Source organism: Eleutherodactylus coqui, chromosome 6, assembly GCF_035609145.1.
Source record: "Eleutherodactylus coqui strain aEleCoq1 chromosome 6, aEleCoq1.hap1, whole genome shotgun sequence".
Taxonomy (NCBI): domain Eukaryota; kingdom Metazoa; phylum Chordata; class Amphibia; order Anura; family Eleutherodactylidae; genus Eleutherodactylus; species Eleutherodactylus coqui.
Genome location: NC_089842.1, coordinates 242,983,665 through 243,009,635, shown reverse-complemented (window position 1 = coordinate 243,009,635; position 25,971 = coordinate 242,983,665). Strand labels below are relative to the sequence as shown.

Sequence of the window (25,971 nt, the reverse complement as noted above, 5' to 3'; positions counted from 1 at the left end):
TGGTAAGGGCCTATTTACACGAGCGTATATCTGCCGGCGTCTTTATGGCCGGTCGATAAACACTTCCATCTGAGCAGTCCCCTCCTTCCCTCCCCTCACCGTCTCTCTGCCTCTCTCCTCCACTCCGGTGTTTGCAATGGAAGGGGGCGGGGCGGAGATGGAGCCAAGCTCCGTTCTGTCCCGCCCACTCCTATTGCAAACAGCCGGAGGGGAGGAGAGAGGCAGAGAGTCGGTGAAGGGGAGGGAAGGAGGTGGTTGCTCAGATGGAAGTGTATATCGGCCGTCCATAAAAAGCTCGCCGATATACGCTCGTGTAAATAAATCGGTGACAAGTCCATCTCATATGAACATGGCCTTAAAGAGGTATTCTGGGCTTTTTGAAATGATGACCTATCCTCTGGATAGGCCATCAGTAGTTGATGAACAAAGATCTGCCACTCGGGATCCCTGTCCATCAGCTGATCATCGAACCCGCTGTCAAGCAGGACAGACGTCATCATCAGTGGTCATGGCAAGAAATGGGAGCACCAGCTTCACTCCCATTTAAATCAGTGGGAGCGTCGCACTTCTCTTACACTTACTGCTTCTCTTATGGTCAGGACACGATGTGACATTAAGAAGTTAGAGAGAAGCTGGTACTCCCACTTCCTGCTGTGACCACTGATGATGTCTGGCCCTTTGAACTTGACCCCATCCATCAACTACTGATGACCCATCCATAGGTTATCAGTTCAAAAAGCCCGGAATACCCCTTTAAGGGTTATATGATTAACCAGGCAAAACTGAGCCCAGGCGGAAGAGGACAAGTGATTCTCCTTTGTAATTCCTTCACCCATGCTGTCACATTTGTGATTGATGTTTTTGTCTCAAAAAAAGTTTTAAAAAAGTTTTTAGCCCAAAATATTTCTTCTTCTTCATGTTGGTTTTAAGGCCTTTGTTTGCTCATTGGTTTCTGGTTAAGACAGATCATAGAGTCACTGTTTGGTTCCATTAATGGATCACTGCAGGCACTGGATGCTGAAGACACACTTGTCCCTCTCCCGGGAAGAGCAGTGGAGACTGGATGTAATGCTGGACCAGGTCAATGATGCATGGAAAAGATGGGCCGCTGTCACCGAGCATGTACCGATCATCAGGCAGGCCTATCACCTTCACGTGCAAGATGCTGCCGCGTCCTCTGTCAAACACAAAGGGTCTTCAGGTTAGGGACTGATTACAGCTCTATTGTGGGTCGTAGAAAGCAGATAAACTCTAGTCACCTATACAACACATTGCAATACTTTAGTATTGTAGTATATTGTACTTTCACCATCATTGTACTAACCCTGTCATATGTAGGGCTTAATAGGCAGAGATCTATGGCAGACCTGGGAACCTTCACAAGACCCTAGGCTGGCATCCCGTGATCATGTCACAGGCGAGCCCAATGGGGCACCACATCTGGCTAACTGTTTTAGATGCCATACATCTTACAGCCATTGCTACCAGAGGCTGTCAGCTGTATGAAACGGGGTTGTCCCATGAGGACAACCCTTCCTTAGAAAAAGAGCCCACAGGTTGAATGCCTCGAACTAAGGTCTCCTTGACCTCCATCCCACCTAATGAGGCAGCAACTGGCCGCTGAATCCAGGCAAATGATGTATAAGGAGGTGGCACAGCCGGATGGATGTGGTGGCCAGTGATTGCCTCATGACTCAGTCATGACTCAGTGCTTGCACAAGGGGACTTCTCCTTTTTCTTATGCCATAGATATCTAAGATTGGATAACACCATTGAGCCTAAGATTGGATAACACCTTCGAGTCTAAGATTGGATAACATGGTTGAGCCTCCATTCTGGTTTTGTGCCATAGCACTTGCTCTTATCAGTGAGTATCTGTCTTCCCCTTGATAAATACGTTGAACAGGATTGAACTCAGTGATCTGGTATTACCTACCTAACTGATAGGAAGAACATACTTTCAGCCTCTGTACGCACTAAAAAACTTCCAGGTTCACTCTTGTGCAAGCGACGTTCTGCATCAGTGCAGCTCAGAGCTCCGTGGAACCACCTGGATATGGAACAGACTTAGTTTAGACTTTGCCTATTCTTCTACCATCTTACCATCTACTAGAAGAAGACTCACGTTTGTCTTTGCAACTCTACAAAGTTTGCCTTCCGCACTCTTGAGGAATCCACAAGCTCTTTAGGAGGAGACCCATGTTCTCTCAGATGAGCTGTTATCTCAGGACTAGATGGTCTGAGGTTTACCGGACTTCTGGGACTGGACTGTAGAAGCCGCGTTCTTGTGTGGGGAGAACCACAAGGCCAAGCTGAGTTCTCAAACTGTACTGAAAATGACAAAAGAAGACACATTACATATTGCTTCAAGGGTTGGTTAGATGTCACCTGCTTGAGTGTACCCAACTAATGGCATATATGCTATAGAGGCAGACCATGCTATTGCTATAGAACCTGTGGAGAAGAGGTGACTGGTGAGAAACTTTGCTAGACTCCTCCTGAATGACCTCCTGAAGTCTTAAAGTGGCCAGACACCTTCAACAGCAGACTTGGAGACACACCAGATTTGTCTCTTTCTTGCCTACCTGCGAAGGCTCTGCTGATGTCATCTTTCTTCCACTCCCAAGGCTGGTCATATTCATCCGCTGGTCTTTCATCTTCAGATGGTTGGCACCTTTCATGGGGTATTGTTTTGTATCTATCGTTATATGGAGAGTCATAGAGCTGCAAAACCTTGTTTGTCACCTTCTCTCCTCCATCATGCTGATCTGTAGATGAGGGAAAAATGGGTAATAGCTGTTCCACTGTCATTGTCAGCCCCTCCACCTTACTCTTAGTAGCTCCCTAATGGTCCTGCTTCTATCTATACTCAATTGCTATTAGTCCTGGTGGTCAGAGAGCTTCTAGATCAAACTAGACTCTGTAAAGCTGCAGGGCACACCACTGAGGAGATGGCGAAGTAGATGTTAGAGATGTCATGGTGGCACCACCATGGCCAAGGTACTGACAGGCCCCTTTAGGCAACGCTACAGCAGCGGCTACTTAAATAAACAGTGTAGTGGACTGGAATTATTCTGTCACGGGTGACGGCACTGTCCCTTACTCCGCGGGATATCCGACAGGAAGTCCACACACGATAAACTTGTAAAACACACTTGGTGGGAACGGACAACCTGGACTGGAACTTTACTTGTAAAGAATAAACAGCTTGATACAGGTTCACAAATCTTGTGGGTAAATTCACACCAGTGCAAGAAAACAGTTGAGGAGGTCAGGAAGGAAACACAGGGTGAAACCAGGCCTACAGTCCTAGTTATCTGTATGACCCCGCTCCTGGACACACACACTCCGGAACACAGGATGACACCAGGCCTACACTCCTAGTTATCTGTATGACTCCAGGCATGGACAGTCACACTCCGGGACACAGGATGATACCGGGCCTACAGTCCATGTTATCTGTATGACTCTGCTATTGGACACACACTCCGGGACACAGGATGACACCGGGGCCACAGTCCATGTTATCTGTATGACTCGGCTCCTAGACACACACACACATTCCGAAACACAGGATGACACCGGGGTCACAGTCCTAGTTATCTGCATGACTTTGCTCCTAGGCACACATACTCCGGGACACAGAATGACATCGGGCCTACAGTCCTAGTTATCTGTATGACTCTGCTCCTGGACACACACACTTCGGGATACTGGATGGCACCAGGCCTACAGTCCTAGTGATCTGTATGACTCCGCTCCTGGACACATACACTCCGGGACACAGGATGACACCGGGCCTACAGTCCATGTTATCTGTATGAGTCCGCTCTTGAACACACACACACATTCCGGGACACAGGATGAAACTGGGCCCACAGTCCTATTTATCTGTATGACTTCACTCCTCGACACACACATTCCGGGATACAGGATGACACCGGGCCTACAGTCCTAGTTATCTGTATGACTCCGCTCCTCGACACACACACTCCAGAACACAGGATGACATCGGGCCTACAGTCCCAGTTATCTGTATGACTCCGCTCCTGGACACACACACTCCGGGACACAGGATGACACTGGGCCTACAGTCCTAGTTATCTGTATGACTCCGCTCCTGGACACACACTCTCCGAGACACAGGATGACATCAGGCCTACACTCTGAGTTATCTGTATGACTTCGCTCCTGGACACACACACTCCGGGACACAGAATGACACCAGACCTACAGTCTAGGCTATCTGTATGATTCCGCTCCTGGACACACACACTGCATGACACCGGGTTTACAGTCTAGTTATCTGTATGTTTCTGCTCCTGGACACACACTCCAGGACACAGGATGACACCAGTCCTACAGTCCTAGTTATCTGTATGACTCCACTCCTGGACACACACACTTCGGGACACAGGATGACACCGGGCCTGCAGTCCTAGTTATCTGTATGACTCCGCTCCTGGACACACACACTCCGAAACACAGGATGACACTGGGCCTACAGTCTAGGTTATTTGTATGACTCTGCTCCTGGACACACACACTCTGGGACACAGGATGACACCGGGCCTACAGTCCTAGTTATGTGTTTGACTCCTGGACACACACACTCCGGGACACAGGATGACATCGGGCCTACAGTCCTATTTATCTGTATGACTTTGTTCCTGGACACACTCCGGAACACAGGATGACATTGGGCCTATAGTCCTAGTTATCTGTATGACTCCGCTCCTGGACACACACACTGCATGACACCGGGTTTACAGTCTAGTTATCTGTATGTTTCTGCTCCTGGACACACACTCCAGGACACAGGATGACAACAGTCCTAGTTATCTGTATGACTCCACTCCTGGACACACACACTTCGGGACACAGGATGACACCGGGCCTGCAGTCCTAGTTATCTGTATGACTCCGCTCCTGGACACACACACTCCGAAACACAGGATGACACTGGGCCTACAGTCTAGGTTATTTGTATGACTCCGCTCCTGGACACACACACTCTGGGACACAGGATGACACCGGGCCTACAGTCCTAGTTATGTGTTTGACTCCTGGACACACACACTCCGGGACACAGGATGACATCGGGCCTACAGTCCTATTTATCTGTATGACTTTGTTCCTGGACACACTCCGGAACACAGGATGACACTGGGCCTACAGTCCTAGTTATCTGTATGATTCCACTCCTGAACACACACTCCGGGGCACAGGATGACGTCGGGCCTACAGTCCTAGTAATCTATATGACTCCGCTCCTGGACATACACACTCCAGGACACAGGATGATACCAGACCTACAGTCCTAGCTATCTGTATGACTCCATTCCTGGACACACACACTCCAGGACACAGGATAACTCCGGGCCTACAGTCCTAGTTATCTGTATGACTCCGCTCCTGGACACGCACGCTCCAGAGGAGGACAAGATCACTCCGCTGAACACTCACTTTCTCAGAAGTCTTCTTAGACACAGCACGGCAGCTCACTCTCTCTCTCTTACGTTTCTTTCCACGCTCTCGCTTTTGGGGTAGGGGTCCTAGGCATAGACTTCTAGGTACCGCTCCTCGGCTTACATACTTCACCACATGAGGGTTGAGGGTATCCCTGTATGGCTGGCATTCTCTCTCTCTGATCACTTAATAATACTGACTAGCTGTTCTCCCTTCTATTTGCACCTTGCATACACATATATCAATCACACTCACATGACAATACAAATTGTTACATTTTCCAAACATATCCCAGACATTCACAGACATTAACCTCCTACATGCTGCAGTTGTGCAATACACATAACTAATGACAAGACAGTTTGCACAGAGCATCTACATTAAAGACCTGACAGTTCCAACAGTGATAGACAATTATGGAGGGGCCAGATATATGTATTTCGGGCCACTACACAGCCCTAAGGCCACTCTCACACTCAATGGGGCCTAGCAGACCAGCGATTTTGAGTATCGTTTTTGTAACGCATTTCACAGCACTTTTTAACGCACCCCATCATTGTGATGGGTGATGGCTTGTATTAGAAATCTAAAAAACACAGAAAAAATAGAATAGACAGCGCTTAAAAATCACAGCGTTACACATGCCGCGTTCGAGTGGCCTAAGGCTCCAAGGCTTGCCATGCATTTCACCCCTTAAGTCGCTGTGGCTGCTAAAAGTGAAATATATTGCAACACCGAAGCAAGAAAAAAAGAATAAGAAAGTTTTTAAAAGTTTTTAAAAGGGGTTGTACCAGAATTTCAAGTTTTCCCCTATCCTCAGAATAGGAAATAGCTTACTAATGGGTGGGGGTCTCACTGCTGAAACCCCCCACCCTGTCCCCTGCCCTTATCAGTTCGGGGTTACTGCGGCCGACAGTGGGGTTTAACATACCTCATCATGGATGAGGTGCACTAAAAGTCAAAAATAGAACAGACTCCGATCGAGCGGCTGTCTGAGAGGCTCCATTGAAAACCATGGGAGCGTTGTACCACGATTAGCACGGCGCTGAAAACGCCACGTTAATCGTGGAAAAAAGCGCATGTGTGAGGGAGGCCTAAGGCCGCCTGCACATGGCCGCATTTGGATTGCAGAATCTGGAGCAGGCGTCCGACTCCAGATTCCGCAGCAAATACCGCCCATACCATGCTATGGAAAACTCGTACCACGCTCTATTAAAGTGCGGATTCCGCACAGACGGCTTCCATTTAACTCAATTTCTATAGGGTAACATACAACTCCGTCCCATTGCAATGCCCAGACTTAGAATTGTAGGCCAAGTTCCCAGTCATTTCAATTGCAACTTTGCCTTTAATACAAAGCCTGGCCACTACAGTGAGAACGGAGCTATCTGCTTCCTGCATGGTGGAGGCAGCTGGTAATGGACCCCTACCGATCAACTATGGATGACTTATCCTAAAAGGTAGTTTACAACTGGACAACCCATTAAACAATACATTCTATGGTACATTAAATCATAACATTTCAAAGTACGACTTATCCTGCAGAAAACGAGCCCTTGTGTAACTGTGTCAGAAGAAAAATGGAAGTACGGGTGATACGGGCGGCATGGAAGCTCTAGTATTCTGTTGTACCGCCTCTAGCTTGGATACAAGATGTGATACGGGCGGCATGGAAGCTCTAGTACTCTGTTGTATCACCTCTACCTTGGATACAAGATGTGATACAGGCGGGCATGGAGGCTCTAGTATCCTGTTGTACCGCCTCTAGCTTGGATACAAGATGTGATACCGGCAGGCATGGAGGCTCTAGTACCCTGTTGTATCACCTCTAGCTTGGATACAAGATGTGATACGGGGGGCATGGAGGCTCTAGTACCCTGTTGTACCGCCTCTAGCTTGGATACAAGATGTGATACCGGCAGGCATGGAGGCTCTAGTACCCTGTTGTATCACCTCTAGCTTGGATACAAGATGTGATACGGGGGGCATGGAGGCTCTAGTACCCTGCTGTACCACCTCTAGCTGGGATACAAGATGTGATACGGGCGGGCATGGAGGCTCTAGTATCCTGTTGTACTGCCTCTAGCTTGGATACAAGATGTGATACAGGTGGGCATGGAGGCTCCAGTACCCCATTGTACCGCCTCTAGGTTTGATACAAGATGTGATACAGGTGGGCATGGAGGCTCTAGTACCCTGTTGTACCACCTCTAGCTTGGATACAAGATGTGATATGGGGGGCATGGAGGCTCTAGGACCCTGTAGTACCGCCTCCTAGCTTGGATACAAGATGTGATATGGATGGGCATGGAGGCTCTAGTACCCTGTTATACTGTCGCTAGCTTGGATACAAGATGTGATATTGGTGGAAATGGAGGCTCTAGTAACCTGTTGTACCACCTCTAGCTTGGATACAAGACGTGATACGGGGTGCATGGAGGCTCTAGTACCCTGTTTACCACCTCTACCTTGGATACAAAATGTGATACGGGTGGGAATGGAGACTCTAGTACCCTGTTGTACCACCTCTAGCTTGGATACAAGGCGTGATATGGGGGGCATGGAGGCTCTAGTACCCTGTTGTATCACCTCTAGCTTGGATACAAGATGTGATACTGTGGGCATGGAGGCTCTAGTACTGTGCTGTACCGCCTCTAGCTGGGATACAAGATGTGATATGGGTGGGCATGGAGGCTCTAGTACCCTGATGGGCCACCTCTAGCTTGGATACAAGATGTGATATGGGCGGCATGGAGGCTCTAGTACCCTGTTGTACCGCCTCTAGCTTGGATACAAGATGTGATACAGGCGGGCATTGAGGATCTAGTACCCTGTCATACCGCCTCTAGCTGGGATACAAGACATGATACAGGTGGGCATGGAGGCTCCAGTACCCTGTTCTACCGCCTCTAGCTTGGATACAAGATGTGATACGGGCCGGCATGGAGGCTCTAGTACCCTGTTGAACTGCCTCTAGCTTAGATACAAGATGTGATATGCTCAGCCTTGGAGGCTCTAGTACCCTGTTGTACCACCTCTAGCTTGGATACTAGATGTAATACAGGTGGCCATGGAGGCTCTAGGACTCTGTTGTACTGCTTCTAGCTTGCATACAAGATGTGATACGGGGGCATGGAGGCTCTAGTACCCTGTTGTACCGCCTCTAGCTTGGATACAAGATGTGATACAGGGGGGCATATAGGCTCAACATTTGCTGTAACGAGGCCTCCAGATCGTTTAAACTGGTTGGCTGTGGTAGTTGGTGTCCCTGATGGTCCCATACATGTTCTATTGGTGATAAATCTGATGATCAGGCAGCCACAGAAGTGTGACAATGTTGTGGGGGCTCCTGTGACCCCCTTGTGTGTGCGGCCGAGCATTATCCTGCTGGAAGCCACCATGAGAGGAACACAGGATGTCCTGAACATATCGCTGAGCGGTCATTGTCCCTCATACCACTACTAACTGACTTTTGCGATGCCCCCAGACCATCAACTAGCAGGGGGCAGTATGCTGCTCTACAGCAAAGGCAGGATTGAGGCGCCAACCCCAAGGTCCCCACCTGGACTTATCTCTGAAGACACCCGGTTCCACTCCAGAGTAGTCAAGTTTCATCATTCATAACTCCACTGCTAACAGAAGCAACAGTGGGTGTCAAAGACAATACATGTAAATGTCCTCCAGCCAAGTGCTTGGAAATGGTTCTGTCGGCCGTTCATGACAACCATAGGGGAACTGCTAAAGGCCCCCGGCTGCCATGACACCCAGACGACACCTTGCAACCTCAACATGGCTAAATCTGTATTTCAATGAGGAGTTCTATAACAGTTCCACATATACCTGCTGCTGCTCTTTGACTCTCATACGGCTCCATATAACCGGTGTCTTCCATGTCTTCATGGTCGAGTTCATTGCTTTTCATATCAAATGGATTAGAATAATCGTTGACTCCGGGGATCTATTACAGTAATAGCAGAAAATGAAGAGAAGTGTGACAAACACTTTAGAAAGTACATACAGAACCTACTGGGGTGCAGAAGTCAACTTTACCCACCAGCAGAGAATCCTCTGGATCGCCCTCAGTTACAGATCAGTAATATGCACCATGGGAATGTCTAGCGGATGATTACTTGCATATCTCTCCTCTTATACAGCATTGTGTTATATATCTACAGTATATGCCCACTAAGCTTAAGCATAGACATGTAGGGTTTTTGGTCTATTAAATTGGCACACATGACACAAACAAGAGGGATCAGCCCTATTCTCATCTGCACAAGGAAAGACTAGAAGCAATGGGATGAAACTGAAAGGGAGGAGACACAGATTAGATATTAGACAGTAAGGGGATCAATGAGTGGAACAGGTTACCACAGGAGGTGGGGAGTTCTCCTTCAATGGAAGCGTTCAAACAAAGGCTGGACAAATATCTGTCTGGGATGATTTAGTAAATCCTGCCTTGAGCAGGGATTTGGACCCGATGACCCTGGAGGTCCCTTCCAGCTCTATCAGTCTATGATTCATATGCCCTTTAAATGAGCGCTTCCATGGAGACCCTGTGAACGGTTAGCATGGTTTGTTTTTCTCACCACTCCTCGCTGGTCCTCCTCTGCCTCAGGCACTGACACAGCACTAAGTTATGATGCTACCCATATCAGGATGTGGCATAGCACCCATAGCAGAAGAGGACCCAGAGGACTCAGATCTGGGCGTCTGTTTTAATTATGAGGTTGGATCTGGGTGCCAGTGCAAATCTGCACCAGGGCACTCCTGCTACCATATCTCATTTATAATACTGGTGCCTTATTTTGTGACAAAGGGGGCTTTGGGTCCCATCAGGCTCTATGGCCCAGGTCTGACTGCTACTTCTGCACCCACTATAGCTATGTCCCAGGCTAAAGATGTTTTATTAACAAACGCTGCAGTTTTCAGGAGAAATTGCCAGGACGGTCTGGGCCGAGTGGGAAAAAAAAGTAGAGCGAGTCAACAAATTAAATATTTACTCTGCCTGTATTTGTTATGCTTAAAATATGTTTGTCTCTTTCAATAGAAAGTAAATAGGTTTTTACTTGATTCTGGGGGCGCGTGGGATGGGGGGATTATTTAACCCACCTAGAGTGCCAAATCACCTTGTCCCAGGAGGGGGTAAACTGCTGTAACTACTAATAGACTGCTTCAATGTAACACTGAGCAGTTACCACAAACGATTAGATGGTATAAAAAGCCCATTGAATGTGTCTTCTCTTTCAGAACTGCTCTTTTTAGTACCCTAGATATAAGGATTCTTATCCCAATGTCTAAGTGGGCACTGACCTTTCCTCCCACATTCTCGTCTAAGTGGGCACTGACCTTTCCTCCCACATTCTCGTCTAAGTGGGCACTGACCTTTCCTCCCACATTCTCGTCTAAGTGGACACTGACCTTTCCTCCCACATTATCGTCTAAGTGGGCACTGACCTTTCCTCCCACATTCTTGTCTAAGTGGGCACTGACATTTCCTCCCACATTCTCGTCCAAGTGGGCACTGACCTTTCCTCCCACATTCTTGTCTAAGTGGGCACTGACCTTTCCTCCCACATTCTCGTCCAAGTGGGCACTGACCTTTCCTCCCACATTCTCGTCTAAGTGGGCACTGACCTTTCCTCCCACATTCTCGTCTAAGTGGACACTGACCTTTCCTCCCACATTCTCGTCTAAGTGGACACTGACCTTTCCTCCCACATTCTTGTCTAAGTGGGCACTGACCTTTCCTCCCACATTCTTGTCTAAGTGGGCACTGACCTTTCCCCCCACATTCTCGTCTAAGTGGGCACTGACCTTTCCTCCCACATTCTCTTCTGATCCTACTCGGAGTTTTCTTTTACACTCTGATGGCTCCACCTTGATGAGACGATGTCTAGGCGACACTATCGTAAGCTGTAGCTCCTCCAGCCGGGGCTGGGATCCTTTATCGTTGTTTTTGTCTTCATATGGGTCCTCAAAATCTAGGTTCTTTTGAGCTCTGTAGGCACGGAGGATTTCACTTTCTGTATAGTCTGGCTTGGGAGGCTGTGGTGGAGACCTCTTACTCCCAAAATGTAGGTAATCCTTCAACCACCTTGCCATTAGAGCCCTGGATGAGAAAGAAAGGTAAAGATGTAGAAGATTGAAGAGACATAGAGTTTTGTTCATGCTCTCGAGCAAATCGAATAACTCCATACTAATGTCCATGCCCATCGAAAGTCATCTTGCAGCTACCCTGAAATCTCCCTTGGAAGTGAAGCATAATGATTGCAGCTCAAGGACCCATGACCAGTTTTATTAACAAAGGAGAAGACCGTAATCCCTAAAAAACGGATAGATAGGTCTAATAAATGGGTGGTCTCCAGCTAACCCCCTCTCAGAATGCAGACGCCCTGGAGATCAGCTGATTGTCATCGGTCCGGCACCTCTAACCCCCTCGATGATATTTCCCTTTTCAGTGGCCACAAGTGAAATGGAGTATTACATTGAGCCTACACATGACTATGTTATAGGGACTCTCTGGTCACGAGACAACATGCTAACGATGCCCTACACCGGCTTTCTGACTAGTCAGCGCCACTCAAGTGATCGGTGCTGACTATCAGAAAGCAGCGCACTGTGGTGGCCATCTTGGATGACTGAAACCAGGGCACAGCGGATTGGAGGGACAATGGCACAGAAGACCAAAGGCAGGATAAAACCACACAAAGGTACAACCATCTGGGTTGCGTTAAAGTCTCCAGGACAGGAAGCATTCTTTATAGTGGGTTTCTGCTTTGGCCGATAGGTGTCCCATTGTCGGGGCTGTCCCCTTGAGACACCTGTAAAATGAACTTCCATTTTTTTAACATGATTCAAGGATCTGTGGCAATATGCACAACCCCTTTCAGACAGCGGGTCCTGGTCCCAGCAACGGAGGAGATAGATAGATAGATAGATAGATAGATATGAGATAGATAGATAGATAGATAGATAGATAGATAGGACATAGATAGATAGATAGAAGATAGATAGATAGATAGATAGATAGATAGATAGATAGATAGATAGATAGATAGGAGATAGATAGATATGAGATAGATAAATAGATAGATAGATAGATAGATAGATAGATAGGAGAGATAGATAGATAGATAGATAGATAGGAGAGATAGATAGATAGATAGATAGATAGATAGGAGATAGATAGATAGATAGATAGATAGATAGTAGATAGATAGATAGATAGATAGGAGATAGATAGATAGATAGATAGATAGATAGATAGATAGATAGATAGGAGATAGATAGATATGAGATAGATAGATACATAGATAGATAGATATTAGATAGATAGATAGATAGGTAATAGATAGATAGATAGATAGATAGATAGATAGATAGATAGATAGATAGATAGGAGATAGATATGAGATAGATAGATAGATATGAGATAGATAGATATGAGATAGATAGATAGATAGATATGAGATAGATAGATAGATAGATAGATATGAGATAGATAGAAAGATAGATAGATAGATAGATAGATAGATAGATAGATAGATAGATAGATAGGAGATAGATAGGAGATAGATAGATAGATAGATAGGAGATAGTTAGACAGATAGATATGAGATAGATAGATAGATAGATAGATAGATAGATATGACATAGATAGATAGATAGATAGATAGATAGATAGATAGATAGATAGATATGAGATAGCTAGATAGATTAGAGATAGATACGGTAGATATTAGATAAAGAGGGAAAGATAAATAGATAAATGCGGAGATAAATATCAGATAGATATGAGATAGATAGATAGATAGATAGATAGATAGATAGGAGATAGATAGATAGATAGATAGATAGATAGGAGATAGATAGATAGATATGAGATAGCTAGATAGATTAGAGATAGATACGGTAGATATTAGATAAAGAGGGAAAGATAAATAGATAAATGCGGAGATAAATATTAGATAGATATGAGATAGATAGATAGATAGATAGATAGATAGATAGATAGATAGGAGATAGATAGATAGATAGATAGATGATAGATATTAGATAGATAGATAGATAGATAGATAGATAGATAGGAGATAGATAGATAGGAGATAGATAGATAGATAGATAGATAGATAGATAGATAGATAGATAGATAGATAGATAGATAGATATGAGAGATAGATAGATAGATAGATAGATAGATAGATAGATAGATAGATAGATAGATAGATAGGAGATAGATAGATAGATAGATAGATAGATAGATAGATAGATAGATGATAGATATTAGATAGATAGATAGATAGATAGATAGATAGATAGATATGAGATAGATAGATAGATAGATAGATAGATAGATAGATAGATATGAGATAGATAGATAGATAGATAGATAGATATGAGATAGATAGATAGATAGATAGATATTAGATAGATAGATAGATAGATAGATAGATAGATAGATAGATAGATAGATAGATAGATAGGAGATAGATAGATAGATAGGAGATAGATAGATAGATAGATAGATGATAGATAGATAGATAGATAGATAGATAGATAGATAGATAGATAGATAGATAGATAGATATGAGATAGATAGATAGATATGGGATAGGTAGATAGATAGATAGATAGATAGATAGATAGATAGATAGATAGGAGATAGATATGAGATAGATAGATATGAGATAGATAGATAGATAGATAGATAGATAGATAGATATGAGATAGATAGATAGGAGATAGATAGATAGATAGATAGATAGATAGATAGATAGATAGGAGATAGATAGATAGATAGATAGATATGAGATAGATAGATAGATAGATAGATATGAGATAGATATTAGATAGATAGATATTAGATAGATTGATAGATAGATAGATAGATAGATAGATAGATAGATAGATAGATAGATATGAGATAGCTAGATAGATAGATAGATAGATAGATAGATAGATATGAGATAGATAGATAGATATGAGATAGATACATAGGAGATAGATAGATAGATAGATAGATAGATAGATAGATAGATACATAGGAGATAGATAGATAGATAGATAGATAGGAGATAGATAGATAGATAGATATGAGATAGATAGATAGATTAGAGATAGATACGGTAGATATTAGATAAAGAGGGAAAGATAAATAGATAAATGCGGAGATAAATATTAGATAGATATGAGATAGATAGATAGAAGGACAGACCAGGCACGGCTCTACAGGGCACATAAGCTCCTTTTCTGGCACATGTGCCTCCTCTTTACTAGCCATCTCTGTCATGTTCCCTTTTGTTCAGCCATTGATCAGCTGGATCAATAATTCCTATTTATAACAATGACTACATAATGTGTCCATGTGGCTGAATAACCAAACCACAATAGCCAAGGGAGCGCTATAACGTGCCGGTGTGAGCAGCTTGTGTCCTGATAGCCGTCACTAATGCATTCTTTTATTTTTGTAGTTAACTGATTTAAATGCAAAAAATTCCATTATGTGAAGTCCTGATTACTGTGACCCTATAATGACCCACCACCGAGCGGAGGCTGCTTCAATCCATCATGAATGAACCTGGAAGCCTGATTCCCCATACTGAGGGGGTTACTACTGATGAATTCAGGCCCCTCAGACAACGGCTGCCCCCATAAGTGTCCCGATTACCCTCCAGAGTAATGTGATTGCCCCCAGAGGCCTCTGTCTCACCACACGTCGGTCTATTGTAATATTTGGTCCCCTTCTATTCCTGCAGCTAAGCCCCTCTGTTGGGGAAGCATCTCATCTGCTCATTGAGGATGAGCAAGGTTAACCGTTTACCAACCAAAGTTTTGAACTTCTAAATCTCGAGATATTTTTTAGCGATTTTACACACAGGGCGTTTTTAATTTTTTTTAATCACTATTTGTTTAGCCACCAGCATCATTTTGCCGATTATTTTATGTTGTTTTATAGCATTTTATAGTAAAACTTTTCTTGTTTTGATCAGATTTTAACACCCCTCAGATACAGATTAAGATATACAGTTAATCCCAATGATATCCATCTATCTGTTACATCCAAGCTGACTGATGCCGTGAGACCCTAGCTAAAAGTGGAGCACTCTCCCTAATGAGGGCGACCCCTGGGGCGACCCTGACTCTCTATAGACAGGGCATGCAGTTTAGATGGAAGCTAGCAACACAAAAACCCAATGCTATACAACAGTCATATAATGAACAGGTAGATGTCACAACAACACAAATATCCTTGATGGACTTATCTGACAATGGGACAACACAGGAGCCGCCAACGTGACCAGAAACTCAACTAGACGAGAAGTATAACCGGCATCCTCCATGAGGAGGAGCCGAAATAATGTGTACAGACAGGTACTGATTGGCTGGCTGGGACCAATCTATCGACACAACGGCAGAGAAATGTTCATGTTGGCATCCAGTGCCAAAATAACACTGGGCATGAGCCAGAGTGTGAAACACGTGGGCCAGGGCTGACGCCTTGATATCTATCTATCTATCAATCTATCTATCCATCTGTCTCATAACTGTCTATCTCCTATCTATCTCATATCTATCTATCACCTATCTTTCCATCTATCTATCTATCTATCTATCTATCTATCTATCTCCTATTATCTGTCTATCTATCTATCTCATATCTATCTATCACTTATCTTTCCATCTATCTATCTATCATCTATCTCTATCCTATTATCCTTCTATCTATCTCATATTTATCTATCTTTCTAGCTTATATCTATCTATCTATATATCTATCTATCTCATATCTATCTATCTATCTCATAGCTATCTATCACTTATCTTTCCATCTATCTATCTATCTATCATCTATCTCTATCCTATTATCCTTCTATCTATCTCATATCTATCTATCTTTCTAGCTCATATCTATCTATCTCATATCTATCTATCTATCTATCTATCTATCTATCTATCTCATATCTATCTATCTATCTTATATCTATCTTATATTTATCTATTTATCCATCTTATATCTAGCTCATATCTATCTATCCAGCTCATATCTATCTATCTATCTTATATCTATCTATCCAGCTCATATCTGTCTATCTATCTATATCTATTTATTTATCTATCTATTAGTCTCATATCTATCTATCTACTATCTATCTTATATCTATCTATCTCATATCTATCTATCTATCGAGCTCATATCTATCTATCTATCTATCTATCTATCTATCTATCTATTTCATATCTATCTATCGCCTATCTTTCTATCTATCTATCTATCTATCTCCTATCTATCTATCTATCTATCTATCTATCTATCTATCTATCTATCTATCTATCTATCTATCTGTATAGCTCATATCTATCTAATTATCTATCTCCTATCTTTATATTTATCTATATCATATCTATATATCACCTATCTTTCGATCTATCTATCTATCTATCTATCTATCTATCTATCCTATATCTATCTATCTCATATCTATGTAATTATCTATCTATCTTATATCTATCTATCTAGCTCATTTCTATCTAATTATCTATCTATCTCATATCTATCTACTTATCTATCTCCTATCTATCTATATATCTATCTATCTCCTATCTATCTATCATTTATTAATCTATGTATCTCATATCTACCTATCTATCCATATCTATCTATCTATCTATCTATCTATCTATCTATCTATCTATCTATCTCCTATCTCTCTCATATCTATCTATCTATCTATCTATCTCATATCTATCTATCTATATCTATCTATCTATCGTTCTATCTATCTATCTATCTATCTATCTATCCCATATCTATCCAGCTCATATCTGTCTATCTATCTATCTATTTTTCTATCTATCTATCTATATCTATTTATCCATATATCCATCTCATATCTATCTATCTCCTATCTATCTCATATCTATCTATCTCATATCTATCTATCTATCGAGCTTATATCTATCTATTTCATATCTATCTATCGCCTACTATCTATCTATCTATCTATCTAGCTAGCTAGCTAGCTCATATCTGTCTATCTATCTCCCATCTTTCTATCTATGTCATGTCTATCTATCACCTATCTTTTGATCTATCTATCTATCTAGCTCATATCTATCTAGCTCATATCTATCTATCTAGCTCAAATCTATCTAATTATCTTTCTATATTATAACTATCTATCTATCTTCTTTCTATTTATCTATCTATCTATCTTCTATCTATCTTCGTTCTATCTATTTATCTATCTATCTATCTCTCAATCTGTCTATCTATCTCATATCTATCTATCTCCTATCTATCTATCTATCTATCTATCTATAACCTATATATGTGTCTATCTATCTATCTATCTCATATATATCTATCTTATATCTATTTCATAACTGTTTTCTATCTATCTCATGTCTATCTATCAATTAATCTGTTTATTTTATATTAATCTCAAATCTATCTATCTATCTATCTATCTATCTCATATCTATCTATCTATCTATCTCATATCTATCTTTCTTTCTAGCTCATATCTATCTATCCAGCTCATATCTATCTATCTATCTATCTATCTATCTATCTATCTATCTATCTATCTATCTATCTATCTATCTATCCATATATCTATCTCATATCTATCTATCTCATATCTATCTATCTATCTATCTATCTATCTATCTATCTATCTATCTATCTTTCTTTCTAGCTCATATCTATCTATCCAGCTCATATCTATCTATCTATCTATCTATCTATCTATCTATCTATCTATCTATCTATCTATCTTATGTAGTATATCTATCTATCTATTTATCTATCTCTATCTATCTTCTATCTGTCTATCTATCTATCTCATATCTATATATCTATCTATCTATTTATCTCATATCTATCTATCTATTTATCTCATATCTATCCATCTATCTCATATATATCTATCTATCTCATATCTATCTATCTCATATCTATCTATATATCTCATATCTATCTATCTATTTATCTCATATCTATCTATCTATCTATCTATCTATCTATCTATCTATCTATCTGTCTCATATATATCTATCTATCTCATATCTATCTATCTCCTATCTATCTATCCACGATGTCTGATGGACTGTGATGTGGTCAGATACGTGGGTTATTTTTCTCAGCCTTCATTTACCCCTGCCACCAGCGGAGTCTGGAGACACATCTATCTAGCTATGTATCTATCTATCTCATATCTATCTATCTATATCTATCTCCTATCTTTCTATATATCATTATTTATCTATGTATCTCATATCTATCTATCTCATATCTATCTACCTATCTATCCATCTTCTATCTATCTATCTATCTCCTATCTATCTATCTCATATCTATCTCTCATCTATCTATCTCCTATCTATCTATCTATCTATCTATCTATCTATCTATCTATTAATATTTATCTATGTATCTCATATCTATCTATCTTTCTATCTATCTATCTATCTCCTATCTATCTATCATTTATTTATCTATGTATCTCATATCTATCTATCTATCTATCCATATCTATCTATCTATCTATCTATCTATCTATCTATCTATCTATCTATCTATCTCATATCTATCTATCTAGCTATCTATCCATGTCATATCTATCTATCTATCTATCTATCTATCTATCTATCTATGTATCTATCCATCTCATATCTATCTATCTATCTATCTCATATCTATCTATCTATCTATCTATCTATCTCATATCTATCTATCTCCTATCTATCTATCTATCCCATATCTATCTATCTCATATCTATCTATCTATCTCCTATCTATCTATCTATCTATCTATCTATCTATCTATCTATCTATCTATCTATCCCATATCTATCTATCTATCTATCTATCTATCTATCTATCTATCTATCTATCTATCTATCTATGTATCTATCTATCTATCTATCTCATATCTATCTATCTCCTATCTATCCCATATCTATCTATCTATCTATCTATCCCATATCTATCTATCTATCTATCTCTCTATCTATCTAATCTATCTATCTATCTATCTATCTATCTATCTATCTATCTATCTATCTATTTATCTATCTCATATCTATCTATCCATCTCATATCTATCTATCTATCTCATAACTATCTATCTCCTATCTATCTATCTATCTATCTATCTATCTATCTATCTATCCCATATCTATCTATCTATCTATCTATCTATCTATCTATCTATCTATCTATCTATCTATCTATCTATCTCCTATCTATCTATCTATCTCTCTCCTATCTAACTATCTCCTATCTATCTATCTATCTATCTATCTATCTATCTATCTCATATCTATCTATCTATCTATCTATCTATCTATCTATCTATCTATCTGTCTATCTCATATCTATCTATCTATCTATCTATCTATCTATCTCCTATCTATCTATCTATCTATCTATCTATCTCCTATCTATCTATCTATCTATCTATCTATCTATCTATCTATCTATCTATCTATCTATCTATCTATCTATCTATCTATCTATCTATCTATCTTCTATCACACGTTGGTTATTTTTCTCAGCCTTTATCTCCCCGTGCCACCAGCGGAGTCTGATAGAAGTCAGTGTGCGCGTCCAATGCGCTCGCAGACACATGATCACTGAGTAATTGCGCAGGAAAAAGAACACATCTGGAAGTTATTCAAATAATTAACCATCTCAATCGGTGCCTCTTTGTTTCCGGTGGTCAAATGAAAGCGTCCTGAAGGTGAAAAAGTGCAGTAAATCTGCCAACGAGTGTGCAAAGCAACATAGCTGACTCAGCATTTACCCAGCACTCAGGTGCGCACAAACACGCGTACGCTCGTGTGAGCGGGCCGGGGGGCGTATTCACATTGGAGATTTTCACACAAGATGTTGAAATTTCATATGAAAATGATCCATTATCTGTAATATATACATATAAATGGGCAATGTGTCTCTCAGTGATGCTCTGAATATGAAAAGCCGCAGCGGGTCCTACTTGTAGGCAGATATCGCCCTCTATATCCTACAGAAGCATAAAACCCTGGTTGTATCACATTCGGATGGAGCTCCGATTTACACGTGAATACGATGCAATTTGGTATCTTCCCTGTTGAAACAACGTGCGTTTTCCCCTTGAATGTCAGCCTCACATGGGCCGCGCTACAAGGCTTCTCTCACATGGACGGCGCTACAAGGCTTCTCTCACATGGGCCGCGCTACAAGGCTTCTCTCACATGGGCCGCGCTACAAGGCTTCTCTCACATGGGCCGCGTTACAAGGCTTCTCTCACATGGGCCGCGCTACAAGGCTTCTCTCACATGGGCCGCGCTACAAGGCTTCTCTCACATGGGCCGCGCTAGAAGGCTTCTCTCACATACGGCATTCCGATGACAGTGAATATCGCAGGTTTACAAGGTGAGGATTCTGCACTCACCCCTGTAAATACCGCCTAAGGGCTCATTCACACAAGCCAATTTGCATAGCTAACGTACATGCACAAAAAAAGGCGGCTATTGGAACCGACGATCTCCTAAGGAAACGTTCAGACAAAGGAATTTTAGGCGCAAAAAAATGAATCGCACCTAAAACGATAAGACAGCAGCAACTGAAATTCCCTGTGCGCAAAAATATGATGAAGGGAAGCCCCACCGCAGAAGCCCCTTTATTCCCGGGGGAATCCCTTTGTCCCTGCTGCGGGGAAATCCCTTTATACACGCTGCAGGGAAAACTCTTCATCCCTGCTGAGATGAAGGGAAGCCCTGGGGAAACCCTCTTCATCTCCCCAGTGGTTCCATTTATCGATGAGGGGACTCCTTGGTACTGATGAAGGGAAGTCCTGGGGAGTCTCCTCATCCCCACGATGAATGGAACCTGGCAGGGATTCCCTTCATCCCTGCCAGGGACTAACAGGAAGGTCAGTGTGGCAGCAGTCACAAGTGGATACAATTTTAATGCAAGTGCGATTTTTCTATGTCTCCTATTGAAACGTGATTTCCACGCGTGTCGCAGAGATGTGATGCATTTTTCTGGCAAACTGCATCAAACTCGCAGGTATACAGGTACGATATCGCTCGGAGTGACTGCACCCATATTGATCAAACCATCACTTAAAGTCATTTTAACCCTCAATGACACCAACACCAACGGACATCTGTGACAACCAATTAAGAGAGAGATTTACTGTCACATTTTACGGCGGCTGCTGTGAACTCTCGGGGCAGTAAAGTACTTTTATAAAGTAATGGCGTGTAGCTGAGACATCGGTGGGGTCCAACCTCTGGGGCGCCAACGATCCTGATAATGATGGTGCCATATCCCCCTCACTATTTCTCCCAGCACAACAGCGCCCCCACCATCTATGCAGGGAACTGCACCGTTGCTCACAACTCCCTGAACGGTTGTGGTTCCCTGGACAGCTTCAGAAGGCGTTGCAGCACTAAAGGCTCATTCACACCAACGTTCCACCTGCTTTAGGGATTTACGTTTCTCGGTTCCATGATCGCTCAGCCACTGATTCTTCTATGGCCGCTGAAGCCTTAGGTGAGTATTAGGTGAGTATTTGATTTTTCTTTATTTTAGGGCCGTATGTTTTTCTTGAAAATCCAATGAAATCAATGGGGAAAACATGGAAACGTTTAACTCAATTTTAATTCCACTGCTCACCTCCAAAAAACGGAGCAGAGAAACAGAAATCCCTAAAGGGGTGGAATATTGGTGCAAGCAAGTTCTAAGTCAGCACAGCGCCCCCTAGAATTGTCCTAGCATCATCAAAAATGGTTTAAAGGGCTCTTGAAGCTGCAGCTTCCCCATAATGCAGCGCCTAGGCTTCATCTATGGGACCATCCATGGGAGCAAACCTCAGTGTTAAGCCTCATTCACACCTACATGAAGGCCACTGCTGTGAACTCCGTTCCTCCGCTCCATCCTCGGAGCCAAACAACAAAAATACTGGAACCTCACGGTCCGGCACATGCCAGGTCCGATCAGTGCCAGATGGACCCCATAGACTGTAATGGGACCCATGTTATACCGGATGACCGAACAAAATAGTGCAGTATTATGTCCCGGAGAGGAATCCGTGCCAGATCTGCGCTGGAGGCTCCGGGGCCGATGTCACAGGGATCTCACGCAGTTCTCATTCATGATCATGCACCATGTAGCCACCAGGTCTGCCAGATCCCGGTGGCTACATGTGATTCGCTCGCCGCATGACACCTTCTTCACACAATTCAAGAAACGTAAAAAATATTTTCAATGAAGCCAAAAAATACTTAATAAAAAGTTATTTAAAAAATAAAGGAAAAGAGAAAAATATAATATGTTGAAAAATGGAATCAAAATCTGAAAACATAAAAATATAACAAAACAATAAAAATATTTAAAATAAACAAAAAAAATCTAAAAATTAAATATAAAGTAAAAAAAAAACTATATATAAAATTATCTGTATAGCTATTAACCCTTTCCAATCCACTGTCTGACGTCTAAAGACATTCTGATTGAAGCCTGTACAGCTCCGATGTCAGAAGACGCCCGGCAGGGTATTCTTACTGTATATTACTGGCTGCTCTGTTGTCGGGGGCCTCTCTAGCATGTCCAATACCGCAGTACTGGCTCTAGCCAGTAGATGGTGCCGTTGTATAATGGCAGAAAGAGAAAGCCCCCTAGGAAACCCTGAATCCAAAATTGGATTGCAAAGGGTTAACCCTATCCAATCCACTGTCTGACGTCTAAAGACGTCCGGCAGGGTATTCTTACTGTATATTACTGGCCGTTCTGCTGTCGGGAGCCTCTCCAGCATGTCCCATACCGCAGTACTGGCTCTAGCCAGCAGATGGCGCCATTGTAAAACGGCAGAAAGGTAAACCCCCCTAGGAAACCCTGAATCCAAAATTGGATTGCAAAGGGTTAATGATACATGTGGGAGAGGTAGGGCAGGATCTGTCTTCCCGCAGTGCGCACGAGCGTGGAGAAGAAAATAAAAACCTTGCTCGTGCGAATCTATGCTCCGTAGCGGCGAGCGTAGTTGCGCAGATGGACGAGTGTTATTGCCCTTAAACAGCAAGAAAGTGAATTGTGAAGTACAAGTAAGGAAGGCGGTGGGGGTAAGGGAGGGGGGGTCAGTAGGCGGGTTAATCACGTTTTAGTCATCCGTTGAACATCCACGTTTGGTGCAACAAACAGTATGCGGCGAGCTTCACATGACCGTATTTACGCACGTATTCGCGCGTGAAAAATTTGCACACGCAATATAAAAGTGAGTAGAACCCATCGATGTCAGGAGGTTCATTCACATGTGCAGATTTTGTGCGCGCAGTGTGGTCGCACAAAAAAGTAAGCGGCGCGTTCTATTTTCCAGCACAGTGTAACAGAACATATGAAACTAATTAGGCTAATTGGCTCTTTCAGTGAACGGGACGGCGGCTGCGGGATTTTTCACACGCACGATTTGCGCTAACCAAAAGTACAGAAAAAAATACAGTTGCGAGCGCAAATACGCAACACCGATGTGCAAAAATGTGTCGCAAATACGCATAGGATCCTGTGGATTAGGCCTCAAAATCGGATAGCCTAAGAGGCTACAGCTGGTCAAACGTGCGCAATTCTGGCTACATGTGACTCCCCGTACTTTTGTATACTTTTTTTTTGTGGGGAGGGGAAGAAAAGGGTAACATATAATGCATTTCTGTCCCACAACAAAAAAAACGTAAGTTGACTCTGTTTTCGACTCTCCTTACTCTTTTGTACGTTTTTTTAGAGGGTATAAAAACGTATTAAAAAAAACGTAAACTTGATGTATATTTACTGCTTACACTAAATCCAATACCTAACGCCGCGTTTAGGCGGAACGATCGTCGTTCAAAAAATCATTCCGAGGCGCAAAACGCCAGCCAGCGAATAAATGGCGAACGAGGATCGCTCGCTTCTCATTCGTTGCTCATTTTCAGCCGGCATAAAAGTCACTGTTGGCTCGTTCGCTCGTCGTTGCGTTTAAACAGCGCTCGTTTAGTGCGTCACACAAGGATGTTAAATGCTGAACACGGTTCTCAACGATGACCGCCTGTCTAGGCAGGCCGCACGAGCGCGGACGGGCCGACGATGACATCACCATCTCATTCCCTCGTGCAGGCGATTCTCGTTCAGAGCCATACTGAATACTTCTGATTACGTTTGACTCTTCTTACATTTTTTTTTCAGGGTGGGGGAGAAAAGTGTAACATGCCGCGTTTTTCATTCCCGCAAACAAAGCGCGACATTTACGTTTTTTTTCATTCAATAGGAATGAACAGAAGCCGCGCATTTCCATACTTTTAACATCTACGATTTTTGTTCAGAAATGCTTTAAAAAATAAGAAAAAAGTGTTGAACTACAAAAAAAAGCCTTTACAGTGAAAAATGGATACTTTTTAACTAAAAGCGAAACAAATATATGGAAACGTATGATGTATAACGAATACCCCAAAATAACCCATATATATAGTGCGCTTAAAGCCACAGAGGCTTTTATACTTTTTTTTCCATGTCCGTTTAACGTACATTATAAATGTGATGCAAACTTTGAAAATGGCTAAAAATTTTAAAAAATGGCTTACCCTGCCACTTTATGACCCCCAAAACTTTGCTTGCTCTCCTTCGGGGAGCGCTTGGGTCCTAGTAGACGACGGCCAGCATACTGCTGCAAGAGGCTGAAGACCTGGAGCAAGAGGAAAGAAATCCTAGATGAGTAATACAACATTCGTAAAGTTTCAGTAATAGAGTCAAGGTTGAGGAACTACAACTCCCAGCATGACAGAACCTATCGGAGCATGCTGGAACTGGTAGTTCTCCCCCTCCTGGATGCAGATCAGCAGCCACAGGTTAGCCGGCTGTGATCCATCCAGTATCGAATTGCTGGGAGTAAACGGGTATTGTCCACATCACACAAAGGATAAGGGAGTGGGAGACCCTGAGAGTCAGGGCAACGGAAGGAGAATTGGAGAAAGTCTTCCAAGTTGGGTCAAGAGTGCCGCCGGCCGCCATGTGCCCACCCAATACCCCAATGTAACTTCACCTGGTGATGGCTGGTCCCTCTGCCCACATAAAGTAGCTTCTTGTTGTGGTTGCCGGAGGATGGAGGAGGTGGCAGATGAGGAGGGGAGGAGGGGCTGTCCTGGCTCCTTGTGAAACTACTCCAGGGGGAGACAAGAAAGTCTGGATCTGATTGCAGGAATACAAAGCATTACACAAGGGGGGGAGGTATTTGAGGTAAGGAGTGGGGGGAGTAGGAAAGTGGAGGGAGGTGAGAGATGGGGGAAGCCATACAACCCTCCATTGTGTCAAGACAAGCCTGAAACTCTTGGAGCTCGATATAAAAGTAATTAGTATATATCGTAGTGTAGTGCTTTAATTACGCTTCCTATTATTGGACTCGGAGATTTACGTCTGAAGTGACCCACAGCGATGAACATGGCCGATAATAAATCTTTATTGGACGAGTTGTGTGCTGTCACCGGGGG

General features: G+C 42.5%; 1 protein-coding gene across 1 annotated transcript; it reads right to left on the bottom strand.

The window, feature by feature from the left end:
* Nucleotides 1–185: 185 nt before the first annotated feature.
* On the bottom strand, nt 186–25,612 carry SHD (Src homology 2 domain containing transforming protein D). Its single transcript, XM_066609214.1, has 8 exons — nt 25,527–25,612; nt 25,069–25,169; nt 11,287–11,581; nt 9,310–9,427; nt 2,586–2,768; nt 2,126–2,330; nt 1,937–2,050; nt 186–1,177 (listed from the first exon to the last, which is right to left on the bottom strand). The coding sequence occupies exons 3-8, from the start codon at nt 11,572–11,574 to the stop codon at nt 991–993; spliced, it is 1,095 nt and encodes a 364-aa protein (XP_066465311.1). The 5' UTR covers nt 11,575–11,581; nt 25,069–25,169; nt 25,527–25,612; the 3' UTR covers nt 186–990.
* Between the last annotated feature and the right edge of the window lie 359 nt (nt 25,613–25,971).

Bases quoted from the DNA above. Each gene is read 5' to 3' on its own strand.
- SHD (XM_066609214.1), bottom strand. From the start codon at position 11,574: ATGGCAAGGTGGTTGAAGGATTACCTACATTTTGGGAGTAAGAGGTCT. The intron at 9,428-11,286 runs GTCAGTGCCCAC...TTACTGTAATAG, and splicing joins AAGAGAATGTGGGAGGAAAG to ATCCCCGGAGTCAACGATTA. The intron at 1,178-1,936 runs GTAGGTAATACC...TGTGTTTGACAG, and splicing joins ATGTTCTTCCTATCAGTTAG to AGGACGCGGCAGCATCTTGC.